The sequence below is a fragment of the Apus apus genome, chromosome 17, assembly GCF_020740795.1.
Source record: "Apus apus isolate bApuApu2 chromosome 17, bApuApu2.pri.cur, whole genome shotgun sequence".
NCBI classification, from domain to species: domain Eukaryota; kingdom Metazoa; phylum Chordata; class Aves; order Apodiformes; family Apodidae; genus Apus; species Apus apus.
The window spans coordinates 126,374-139,722 of NC_067298.1; the positions used below are offsets into that span (position 1 = coordinate 126,374).

The 13,349-nt window shown below is 44.0% G+C and overlaps 1 protein-coding gene across 1 annotated transcript in view; it reads right to left on the reverse strand.

Annotated features, from left to right (window-relative positions):
- The window catches only part of MAP2K4 (mitogen-activated protein kinase kinase 4), a 106,354-nt gene that overhangs the window by 58,477 nt on the left and 34,528 nt on the right, over window positions 1–13,349 (reverse strand). Inside the window, exon 2 of the mRNA XM_051635117.1 lies at window positions 8,386–8,488. Within this exon, the coding sequence (XP_051491077.1) occupies window positions 8,386–8,488 (103 nt within the window). The remainder of the gene's footprint in view (window positions 1–8,385; window positions 8,489–13,349) is intronic.

Below are 13,349 nucleotides of genomic sequence, written 5' to 3' on the forward strand. Positions count from 1 at the left end.
AACAGAAGTTGTTGCTACTGACCCATGGGGTCAAAGCAGTCTCTGAATCCGCTGACTCTCCTCTCTTTATTCTCCATTTCTTAATATGTACAGAAGACAAAAGGGGTGACTGATTCTTTTGGTTTGAACCAGAAAGCAGAAGCTTCTCCATAGCCAGGGAAAATGTAAGATATTTTACTATAAAGTGATGACTAGTGTCTGAAAAGATCAAGGATGTACTCTTGCTCTGAAGAAATGTGGTATGATCCCAAGAATGCAAAATAGCAATGAGCAAAGTTTATTCCTACAGCTCACAATGGCAGCTGTTTACTGGGATTTCCTGCAGGAATGTGGTTTGTAAGGTCCACATCTGGAAATATAGGGTTCAAGTCCAACTTAACTCACAGATATGATTAGTGGTAGTCCATATATAAATAGTCCTGTCTGACATTTCTGTATGTCACACAATCAGGAGAAAGAAAAAAAAAAGTCTGGGACTGACCATCTCAGATTAATTGGGAGTCCAACAGTGACAGCCACGTGAGGTCAGAAACCAGATACACCAGCACAGACCACTCCTGTACACAAGCACTAAGCTCAGATCAATGTGTAAGCAATGTCCTACTTCGTTAGTTCTAAATAATTATTGAACAATATAGTTATCCAAAACATGGGTAGAGATTAAACCTCTGTGTGTGCACATACATACAGAGATGTTATGCATAACAATCTGTTTCATCCCATTTTCCTCTCCAAACAGCAGCAGCAGGTTTTGCATATTAAGTGAGTGGTTACTGTATCTGTCCAAGAAGGAGGGAACGTGGGGATGCAGCCTCAGGACTTCATCCATGTCCCAGGATACTGGTCCCTAAGGCATAAAGGATAGGACATGTATTGCCCCTGCTGACCTTGGATCGATCCCAGCTCAGAAAGTCAGATTCATGGGTCTGGAAGAAGCTAAAGGAGAAAGGCCAAGAAGGCAGTCCAGCTCTGAGATGTTATATAAAGATGAACAACAACATGTCCTCCTACCTGAATAAATTTTAACCAATATCAGAATCTTCTCGTATGTTTTCAGAGCATGCTCACACACTAATGAGCTCAGATATGGGGATGCTCAATTTCCCCTCTGATCTTAGACAAGATTGCAGTGACATGCATAGCTCAACAGATCCCGAGGTAACCCAGGATGCAGATAACTGGCACCATAGGGTGTTTCTAATCAAAAAAGCTCAAGTCCCAAAGACATCGGAGAAATTTTGGCAACTTCCAGCTCCCATTCTGGATCTCACCTGTGCTTCTTAATCATAAAATGTTACTGTTGAATGTAGATAAACCGGACCATCTGAATGCTCAGAGATGGCAAACACATCACACCTTTTCTATAAAGTATGAAATAGGAGTTTTAGAAGGACTTACAGAATATACCAGTTAAAATGGTGAAGTACAGACATATAGGACATAAAATACTCTGAAAAATACACCAGCAGATTCAAATGTTATTGAAAAGTCCAACAAGAATGGAGCTGTGGTCTCCCATTTTTTCTCTAACCCTCCAGAGAAGATTAGGGTATTTTGGTGTCCTGAATGCTTTTAAAATTTCCAAACACCAAGACTGGCAACCAGTTTGTATATAAGCACATACACAGCTGTCCTTGCTATGGGATGCAGCACCTAGAAATAAAGGAAAGCAAAAAAGGAGAGAAAATCGTGATTCTGTTATCACAATATTATTAAGGGAATATAAGAGCTGATACCACTTCTGAAACTACTTGACCTACTTTCACTTCTCTTAAATTAGCATTGCAGTGGTTCATTTGCGTGAATTATGCAGCCATGCAAGGACCAGATCTGTCCTTCCTAAGCAAAAAACACAGTCACTCCTAGCTCTTTCTCTAGGCTCGGAAGCATGACAGCTATCACCAAAGCAGGAGCCTGGTCCTGAGCAGGCTGCAGGCACCTGGCTTTGGCCATGAGCAGGATCTGGCTAGCCTGAGGTCACCCATGGAGCTGTATTCTTAGATGGAGAATAAACAGCACACTTCACAAAAAGCCAGGGACTACAAGCAAAGTCTACAGGATACTTCTATCCATGGGAGACATGGCCTAACTTTGCTCTTCTCTGCAGCCTCTCTGTGCCTCCACATGCAGTCATTCTCGCACAGATTTGAAGACGAATGAAGTCAGGTTAAGTTTGAAAATGAACATTTCCATCTCACAGCTCTACCTAGTAATTTACCATTTTCCATTGAACCAGAATGCTTCACCTCCTTTCACACACCATTCAACCCAGCTGAAAAAGTCTGGTTGTCAACTTAAAACTGCTGATCTGCAAAGACTCTCCTCAGACACCAGCTCAGTGTCCTTACAGCAGGAGGACTGGATAGCATCACTAAAAACACCTCCACCAGCCACACGGGACAGCAGCTCTGCATCTCCCTTCTCACCTTCTCTCACCCCACATGCCAATGAAACAGGCCTGAAGAGGCATGAACATCAGATGTCACACCATTAATTAGGAAATGTTGCAAAATCATGCCTCAGCATGTCTGTGCCAAGTGCCAGGGCCTGTGAGCGAGCACAAGTGGCCATGTCCCTGCAGGGCCTGCAGAGCCTGGGGCTTCTGCTCCTACCCCTGGGCTGCTGTCCCCATCCAGGCAGGACAGGTTGGGTCCTGTGCTTTGAATGAACTGCCACTATCACCAACTTCTTACAGCCTCTCCACCATCAATTGCTCTTCCCTGACACGGGAGGGCCAAGGCTCCTTGCACACCAGGAAGGAGACCAGTACACACCGCACTGCATGCTAAGAGGTCAAGGCTGCAAGGTCAAAATGCTGCTCCCAAATGAGCAGCTCTGACCATCACTGTGTGCATGCCAGGGCCAGGACAACAGTTCCTAACTCTGCTGGTGATGACACAGGTAACACAGAGGCAACCTGTGGAGAACAGATTAACAGAGATCCCTGCTGAACTCCCAATCCAGACACAACCTTCTGGCCTAACCTTTACCTCTTCCAAATGACAGCATGCCCCAGCTTTCCCATCTGCAACATGGGGAACATGGAGGTTTGTGCAAGCATGTAGGTTTGCAAAGCTAAACCACTCAGCACATTTAAAGCACATGGGAGCCAGATCAATATAAAACATCAGGTTGTATTTGATTCCGACACCCAAAGGCAGGCCACTAGGTTTCTGGAAGTTCAGAGAAGCCCAAGTTCCAACAGTGTGGCAGGAAGCGAGGTGCTCAGCACCTTTGAAAAAAATCAATGTGAATTAGCGTAATGGAGATATATGACTTCCAAATTTTGGTTCCAGATATGGAAGGCCTACATTCAGAAACAAGAGTGCTGAGATACCAAAACCCTTGCAGAAAGAACAGTCCTACTAGGGCACTGATCCTCCAAGGGACAGGAAAGTTGCTACAGAAATTAAGTTTGGAAGCAGTAGATACCAAAAAGTCCTTCTGCACAGCAAGATTAGCACCTTAGAAAAATACCAAGACTTAAGAAGGTAAAAAAACCCGCCACCTGAATGCAGCATGTTTAGTCAAAATCTCACACTAACTTTGGAAGCACCTTCTCCAAAGAGGAGATCTACTTGAAGTCTGAGATACTGCTCACAGGTGCTTTACAAACTGTATCACCCCTTTGTCATCTAGGCCACAGAGATCACAGGCCAAACAAACTTGTAAAATTCTGGAAGAAACAGGATAGTTAAATACAAGACAAAACTCAACAATTTGTCAAGAAAGCTCCCCCCAAAAAACGCATAAGAAACACGGCTCTAGTACTGAAACAACGGTGATGTTTGCATTAAAAGTGAAAGCCTGTTTTCCATAGACTCATTTAAACATTTAAATGTATTTGCTGAGTCCTTGGAGGTATCCATTTTACTTGTGCTTACTTGAAAATACACACAAGTTTCCCAGTGACTACATTAAGATGCTGCAGCTGTCAGGAGACATTGCAGAACAGTTAGAGAAACAAAAAATCCATGTCTTAACTGGTCCAGTTGACACTGCAACCCTTCTCTACGGTTTCCAGGCATCACCCTGCAGTGAGAAGCTATCACCTGGCAAAAAGGTATTGGAAATCAGTAACAATAAAGATGTGAAACGACTGTGACAGAAACGGGGAACAGACAAATATTTACAAGAAAATTCACACAAGTAATTGTGAACATGCCAATTTAGAGTATTCCACTTCAGTTTCAGACATATGGTAATAACTATCACAGGTTATTTCCTAAAGGACTCAGTCAGCTGTAGGCTATGCAGCCAGAGAGTCTGAAACCACATGCCAGAAAGGTTTAGAAAAGCGTAAGATGAGATTAAAAGAGACAGACAGTTGAGAGAGACTTTGGGACAGCCAGAAAAATCCATTCCAGGAATAACAACAGTCCCTGAACTACACAGAAAAAAGAAGCAGAGTCTGACATGCAACGGGACCTCCATTTGCTTTTGAGGAATTCAACCCCAAAAGTCTATTAAGCAAACACCTGCCAACACTCATGGAGCATCTGTCTGGAAAGCATGTGACTCTCCCAGGTGTCACAAGAAAGTCCACACAGGGCACCTCTGGAAGCTTAAGTCACAATGAATCCATGACAGTGCTACAGGGAGGCTATGGAGTCCAACAGGCCACCAGACAGTTCAGAAGTTGTGTTTGCGAGCATTACAACAGGTCATCTCACAGCAGACAGGATACTTGAGCAGCACCATGCTGTGAACCAGATGCCAAAGAAATTTCTTTGTGCACGCTCATTTCTTAGCAGGGGGATCTAAATTCTGTAGTCTTCAGTCAAGATCAAGGTACCAATGCACCAGAAGAGTACATCACTTTCCAGAAAAATGAAAAATTCATCTACAGCCACCCAAACTACTTGGTTCAATGGATGTCAGCGATGGCCAACGCAACAGAGAGAACTGTCATGTAAGCCTGCTGTGTACAGCTATACAGTCTCGTCTCACCACATCATTCCTGTGCTAGTGTTACTTGCACCGTCTTTCAGAAAAGGCCACCAGCTGCAAGTAGCTCTGCAGAGCAGAGATAACTGAGTGATCTAACTTTGTTGTGACCTAAATCCTTTTCAGACACAGGGCTGATGAGGTGAAAGGTGGAATGCTCTTCAGTTGTTTGCAAATAGCAATTGAAAAACAACGGGTTGGAAGTTTCAGAGTTCACCCTAACCCTGGCTTGTGCCCTCCAGCCTCTGCAATATCTCCTGCAGGGAAAACAAAGTCGGCATTTGTTAATCTGGTCTAAGTCAGAATTACAGATTGAACTAATGAGAGCCATGGTCTCAACTGATAGTTCTCCACAGCCTCCACTGTCACCCAGCCTGCAGAGCCTGCCAGTGACATGCAGACACAAGCAGGAGCACACGCACCCCTGCAATGGGGCATCACTTCTCAGGAAAACACATCTTCTCTAAATTGCATCCTTTCAATTCAGAAGTTTACTCCCCAACTACTTTCTGTATTTCCGGCTCTACTCTGCCTTTAGCCTGTGTAGGTTACATGTAAAATTATGCAGACCACTGTGCCAGATACCCTACGAATCTACTGGGTAGCACATTATACCTCAAAAAATGTCTTTTTGCACTTATGAAGTAGATTTGGGGTAACAGTCATGGCTGCCCTGAATAAGACATGTCCTCCATAGCTCCTTTACTCACCTGCAGTTACAGAACCAGAATGGACCTTTTGTCCAATCCCTGCCTCACTCTCTGCTGCTCAACACGTCACCCTGGGGCTCTGCCCACAGGACCTGTGCAGGAAGGCCATGCACAGTGCCTGTTGGTTGCAATAAGGGATGTCTCAGCCTTCAGCATCACCAGAAAGTGAAATTTCAGGGAGCCACAGCCCAAATTCCAACCACTTGAAAAATACCTCCAGTGTATAACCCCATTCAAAGCTCTCCTGAATCAGTCTCCACTTTAAAGGTCACTTCAAAGTCTCCTGATTTTAACACGTTTTAATTCTGGAAATATTGAGGGCAAAACCCCAGCAGCCCTAGAGATGTAAGGGGTTTTGACAGTGGCTCCAGCCTGAGCAGATGTCCTCCACTCTGCTCATCTCCCCCTCACTTAGCTTCCTGGTCATCAGTGACAAAGGTGACATCCTTCAAGACATCCCAACACAGCTGGTAGCAGATGGACTGGGTAGGGGGAAGAGCTTGGCACAGGCAATGGACATTTGACATGAGGACCCACTGCCCGCCTGGAGGCAGGAGGAACTGGACATCTCCAGATCGACGAATCCAAGTCACAGAAACTCCAATTTTGTGCAATTCTGTATCTTCAGATCCGCCCGTCTGTACCAATAGGGTCTGCACATGGAAATCCCCAGTAGCGCTGAGCCAGAACTCATCTTGGGAGGATGCTGAGGCCACTCTGCTCCACCAAGCTGGGGAAGAGAAGTGACTCAGTGAACAGAAACACACCTCGCATCAGGAACACATCTGGGCCAGAAGGTCTGGAATATCCAATTCAAGTTCGAAGTCTAGAAAAGTTTCTAGACAATAGAGGAAAAACATGTTCCAGCCTCTGCAGGAAGCAGGTGGGAGATGCAGAGACATCACCATGATGCACCAGCTGTAAAACAAATGCCTGAGAGAAGCATGCAACCAGGAGATGTGAACATAGCTGTTGAGGAACGGCATCCACTATGGACAACTCAAAGGACGTGAGGATGAATTAGCTGTATCCAAGCTCAGTCAGGCTCAACACAGAGAAAGTAATCCAACCAATAGCATCTGTCTCCTTCAAACAGAAATGGCTATTACAGTTTGTAGTCTCCCAAGAAAGCTTTAGTACAGACACACCACCATCATTTTTGACACTTGAACGGCTATCGTATCCAACCCAAAATACTTCTGGGACCTCAAAACCAGTTACATCATTAACCAGCCCAGGATTCAACCCCTGCCAAGAACTCCAGCTCCCACAGAGACAGAGCAGCACCTTCTTAATGGACAAGGTTGACAGTCACTTGCACAAACGTGAAACTTTAGATGTCACCAACTAACAACGAAAGCTACAAATCCATGTAGAAAAACAAAAAGTCAAATTCCTATAGATGGCTGATGGTGGGAACACACTAGTTGAGACCAAGTCCATTGTTTTATGGACGTGAGGAGGTTTGAAAAAGGAAAGAGTCCCAGATGGGGTTCCACAGAAAATTGTTACAAGGATTTAAAGACACTGAGGGAGAGATAAATAAAGTGAATACATAAACACTACCTCTACCAGGTGAGAATACTCTATTTCAAAGAGGAAAAGAGAGAGAAAGAGGGAGGAGGACTTGCTGGAAAGGTCACCTGGGATGGTAAGAAGAATAATCTAAAGCATTCTATAAAATTTCTCATTGTTGCAATTACCATTGAGAACTCTTCAGAAACACCTTTCTAACTCAATGAAGACTTGCTTGAAAATCCTCAGCATAAATAAGCTCCTAGAAACAGACCCGAGAGGGTGTATCCTGGGGAAGCAGAAGGCATTGAACTAAAGGAGAGAGGCAGGGACATGCAGAGCCAAGCAGAAGCAGCTGATAACCAGGGACACACCAGAGAGTCCAGACAGTGGGGGAAGCTGCAGGTGCAGTGTTTGGGACTTGTCACTGATAAAAAACTCTTAAGACCTGATGGGGAAGTTAGAGAGGAAACATCGGGGACATCTTCGCACGCTAGCTGCGTTCTGCCACACATACAGGCTGTGGGTGTGCTCCCATCAATCTAGCTTGGTGGATCTAAGGATATAAAACTAGTATTTTTTGTGACAACGTACTGCTCTTACTGACTAGTGTAAGGAACACATCTGTGCCAGACTTTGGATACAGGCATCCTGTAGTTAGTTGTCTAGAAAAGTCAGGGAGAGTTAAACACTGCTAACTCCCTGACAACTCCATGTTGATACAATGACAGTCCTCAAGCTCTTGTTGATTTTAGTGCTGTAAAGCAATAACCTATCACAGTTACATCTTTCACAAGTAACACAGAAACAAGAACTTCCCTCTAATCAAAGTAATAGGCACTGAATAAAGAGGCTGGAAAATAACAGTGATCAGGTCTGGAACTTCATTGTAGGCATATCTTGCATTAACAGCTACAATTTATCTCAATATAATGAATTCTGGAAGGCAGCATCTCCAGCGTAAAACAGGAAGATCCCAAATATTTTTTTATTTATTTTTTTTTAATTCTGGGAAAAAAAAAAAAAAAAAAAACACAACCAAAAAAAAACACCAACAAACCAAAACAATTCTTCTACAGTGACTCAAACTGACTGATTTGAGCAACCTACAAATAACTGAAGTAATCAAACTGCATTAAAATAACATCTCATGTTGGCTAAATAATTTTCAAGTTGTTCCACTAGTTAGTTGTGCCTTTGGCTTTATACTCACATGTGTGGATTTTGGAAAGGAACTCCAGAAGTGTTTAGAGTAAATCTTGCTGTGGACTTGAAAGGTGGATTTGCAAAATTTAACTTCAGCGCTTTGCGTTTACCTGGGAGACATGAACATAAAGTAAACTTTTTGTCAGCAAAAAAATATTAAAAGCATCTTGAAATAAACAGGAAAAGATAAACATATTATAAGGAAAATGAATTTCACAACAACATTAGCAAAGTAATGGCTCATGTTAGGGACCAGGAATGAAGAAATGGAGCACTCACCCCAAAGTCTTCCCTCATCTCAATCTAAGTCAGTCACCAAAGTGAGGTGTCCAAAGCTTCTCCTGTGATAGCTGGAGCACCAGCATCAGCTACCAGAGCCCTAAGCTTCCTCCATTCCTGATCACTCCTTTACACAGACCCATGCTGGCAAGCTCAACTTCAGCCCCAGTGGCCAAGTGGCCCAACCTCCTCAGCACAGCCTGGGCATGCCACCAGCCTCAGGGTAGATGGCACTGAGGAAGGGAAAGGGCACCCTGGCATGTCTTCTATGGAACACCCCCACCACAGGAGGGCTGACAGGGCTCCCGACGCTCCTCAGCCTAACAGCAAGTGGAGATGACCAGGCCCGAGCAAGGATGGAGATCTGCTGTGGCAGCTGGGTCACCAAGCAGAAAGCAAAAGTCAGCCCATCAGATGACTGACCAGGCGAGAGAAAGCCTTGCTCTGCAGCCAACTGAGAAATCATGGGGAAAAAGAAAGGGAACAGTAGTGTGGAAGTGGTCCTGTTCACTGCTCCAGCTACTGCCTGTGTATTTTTCATTGAAGTTAAGATGACCTGCTTGAGCAGCAGCAGGATCAGGGACTTTGAGGGGAGATACCTCTTCCTAGCCCTCCCACTGGGCTGCAGAAGACCCTGTTTTTTTCCTGTTTGGTTGCAGAAAACCTTTCCTCCTTTCCACCAAAACATACTGAGGGCCTCTTCCATTCTACCTTACCAAGAGCCTGCAACTGAAGCCCTTTGGGCTTCCCCTGCCTGGGCGATCTCTCCTCAACTCACTGCTGCTCATCCCAGGTGGCACTGGCCACCCCGAGCTGGCACATACCTGGATTCCTTCAACAACCTTCCTTTGCCTGCACTCTGGAGCGAGTATCATACTCCAAACCATCTCACAGCCCTCCTGGGCAAAGCCCGAAGGATCTATCCTGCTTTGCAGATTTCTGTGCCTTGCACAAAGAGGTGTTTTGGGTAAGTCCAAGATGAAAACAAGAAAAAAAAAACAACTAGTTACAGGTCAAAGCACTTTACAACAATTTCAAGGCATGAAATATTACAAGGGTCATAGAAAAATTTAGGTTAGAAAGGGCCTGTAAGACAAGTCCAACACTAAAATTAACACAGCAAAGTCCACCACTAAGCACCATGTCCCTAAGCACCGTATCTACATGTCTCCAGGGAGGCTGCTCCTGTGCCCAAAAACCCTTACAGTAAAGAAACTGTTCCTACTACCCATTCTAAAACTCCCATGGCACAACTTGAGGCTCTTCTGTCTCTCATTACATGGGAGAAGAGACCAACTCCCCCTCACTCCAACCAACCTCCTCTCAGGCAGTTGCAGAGAGTGAGAAGGTCTCCCCTCAGCCTCCTTTTCTCCAGGCTGAATACCCCCAGTTCCCTCAGCAGCTCATCCTCAGACTTGTGCTTCAGACCCTTCTCCAGCTCCGCTGTCCTTCTCTGGACACGTTCAAGCAACTCAATGTCCTTCTCGTTCTTAAGAGCTTCCAAGCTCAGACTTACAGCACATATGCCAAATGAACAGCAGAAGAATCACTTAAAAGAAGCAGAAAACTCCTCATTGGTTTCTGGGTCATGTACAAGGGTGAATTGAGTTCTTTAGCTTCTTCGATGATTCTATGATTCTAACTACAAACTCCTGTCAGGAAAATCTCCTCCAAACCTTCTACTATTCTTACCGCTTGCCAACTTTATACATCACATTTCCTAATGTTTTCACATTGCAACAGAACATTTTTTATCACTATTAAACACCAGTCTACTGATTTATATCTCGGTAGGTTTCCAAGAATAGATCCAATTATGTTGATCCACCACCTAGAGTGGCATTTTCTACAAATCAAACAAATACAGAAGCATAACCTGCCCCTGGGAAGCAAACATGATGGTTTGCCAGACATCCTGATAAATGCTGGGAATTTCCATTCAGCACACGTCATGTGGAAACACTAACATGAACTAGAAATCTGAGGAGAGTCAAAGCAAGCTGTCTTTTCCAGTAGCCTTTCAAAAACTGAGTTCTTCAGATATGTATTCTGTGAATCTTGAGCTTCAGCCTAAAGAAGACTTCTGACAGCTCCAAGACCTTGTTCCTTGCAAAAATGTTGTTCAAAACTAACTGGAGGCCAAAGAGCCTCTTTAGATATGAGTCTCGGTGATGATTTTGCTATAAAGAGACTTAATTCAGACTACGTTGTTCCATTACAACAAAGAGACCTGGGGTTACTGTTGCTTCTGAAATTCACTAATACCCCTATCACCATCAAGATTGTGTTCAAAATTGTCCTAAAATGTGCTGCAGAAATGCCCACCTTACATAAATGAAATGTCCCTTAGAGGTTTTGCTAACTTAATTCTAATCACTGACCACTATAAAATATACTTTTCTGAGAAATGCAGAAGTAAATATTACTGGAAAAGCAATGATTTGGAAAAACTCAAAACTAACTTTGAAATGCTTTGCTTTTTCAGAAATCAGGTTAATCCTCAAAACCAGACCTGAAACCATGAAGTTTCTTGACTTAAGGTCTTTTGACTAGTGGATTGGTTTAGCTATGTGTTCATGGTTATACTAAGTCCAGACTACATCTGAATGCAGAATGGCTTTGGCTGAGCTGAAGTAACAAGGGAAATACGTGCTTACATTTTGAGAGAACCTAAGCAGAATGGTATCTTAAGTTATGCAGCTGTCAGAGAAGACAAAGACAGCTGGAATCACTTTCTGATTGCAAATAAATTAATCTTCTATCCCTAAGAACAGCAATCCGTTTTTCATATCACTGCAGCCATAAAATTATGGTATTCTTGTTCCCAAACCCATTTTTAAAGGGATGTTGTTTGTGCAACAGGCCACTGCATGGAACGGAGGTAAGGGAGAACGTGATCCCTTGTGTCCTGCTACTCCACGAACACACCCCTCAGCATTCCATAGACTGTAGCCAAAACAGACACAGTGAAAAGCATCCAGGAAGCCTTGCCAAGCTCACACTGAAGACCCACCTAAACAACAGCCACAGAAGAAATAAGGAGTCATAGCACACATTTCTTCTTGCTGGGCTGGTAAATGAATGCTAGGTTAAGTATATAATTGTTTACATGCTGCTATCATCACTAGGATTAATCCAAGCACTTAGCTCTGCAATTAGGCTCTCATCACTCTTTCTGAGGCCTCTACCACAATCACAGCCAACCACACTCCACACAAGAAGAAACAGCTATCTAGCAGACAATGTGCAGTCCAGAAGTACTTCTCCAGAGTTATAATCTGTATTACTATTTTTACTTTATCTTTCTCCATGCCTCTGAGTCATCACCTGTTAAAGGAAGCAATTCTGTCTTTCCTCCTAGAATTTCCTCACCTGCATCCCTGCACACCACACCTCCACAACACTGCTAACCATATTCAGGTTACACATAAGAAAATGCTCCCTTTCCAAGCATTAAGATTTCTAAAACAGCACTAGTTGAACAGATGTTTTTCAAGGTTTATGTCTTTCAGGCATACAAGCTGATCCCTACCAAAACATTCTCCATTTGATTCAAATCTGCAACACCAAACTCTTGTCACAGTGTCAGCAAGACTCTGTCATAGTGCGAAGGTGACTGTTCTCTTTGGTTGGATGCTGAAGTCTCTCTGCCATTTGTGAAGTGCCAGGAACCAAGCCTGCACTTTATGTCCTTACTCTAGTACAACCAGAAATAAGAAATACAACCACAGAAGAATGAGTTGCGGCAGCAAACAGCAGGAAGATGACCAAAGAATCTGCAGCCTTTTTACATCTCCCTGATAAAACATCAACAAAATGACAGAGAAAATGGGGAAGAAGGGATGTCAGGAGGTCAGACATGTTCAGTCCATTTGGGAAGGGAGGTCAATGTTTGAGGTTATCTTCTTAGGAGAAAATGGCAAAATACTCTTCCATGGTATTTCAAAATATAGCTAGTGACAACTTTCACCTGAGATGGAAAACCAAACACAACACAAATCTCTGCTCTTACAATAACTCTTACGACTGGAATGTGGCCATGGATGGCTATGTGCTTTTTAGGAAAGATCGGTCGGTGAAGCGAGGTGGTGGAGTTGCTCTTTATGTGAGAGAGCAACTAGAATGTATTGAGTTTTGTACAGGGGCTGATGAGGGGCAAGTTGAAATTCTGTGGGTAAGAATTAAAGGACAGGGTAGTATGGGTGACACAGTTGTGGGGGTCTACTACAGACCTCCTGATCAAGATGAGGAAGTTGATGAGGCTTTCTACAGGCAGCTGAAAGCAGCCTCACAACTACAGTCCTTGGTCCTCATGGGAGATTTTAACTATCCCGATATCTGCTGGAAGACTTATACAGCCAGCCTTTCACAGTCTAGGAGGTTCCTCCAGTGCACTGATGACAACTTCTTAATGCAAATGGTGGATAAGCCGACTAGAAGAGGAGCGTGGCTGGATCTTGTGCTCACCAACAAGGAGGGCCTTATTGAAGCAGTGGTGGTCAATGGCAACCTTGGCTGCAGTGACCATGAGATGGTGGAGTTCAGGATCCTGTGTGGGAGGAACAGAATTTCCAGCAGGACGAGAACCCTGGACTTCTACAGAGCAAACTTCGACCTCCTCAACCAATTGTTAAGGGAAGTCCCATGGGACAGAGTGCTAGAAGGTAAAGGGGCTCAAGATAGCTGGACAAT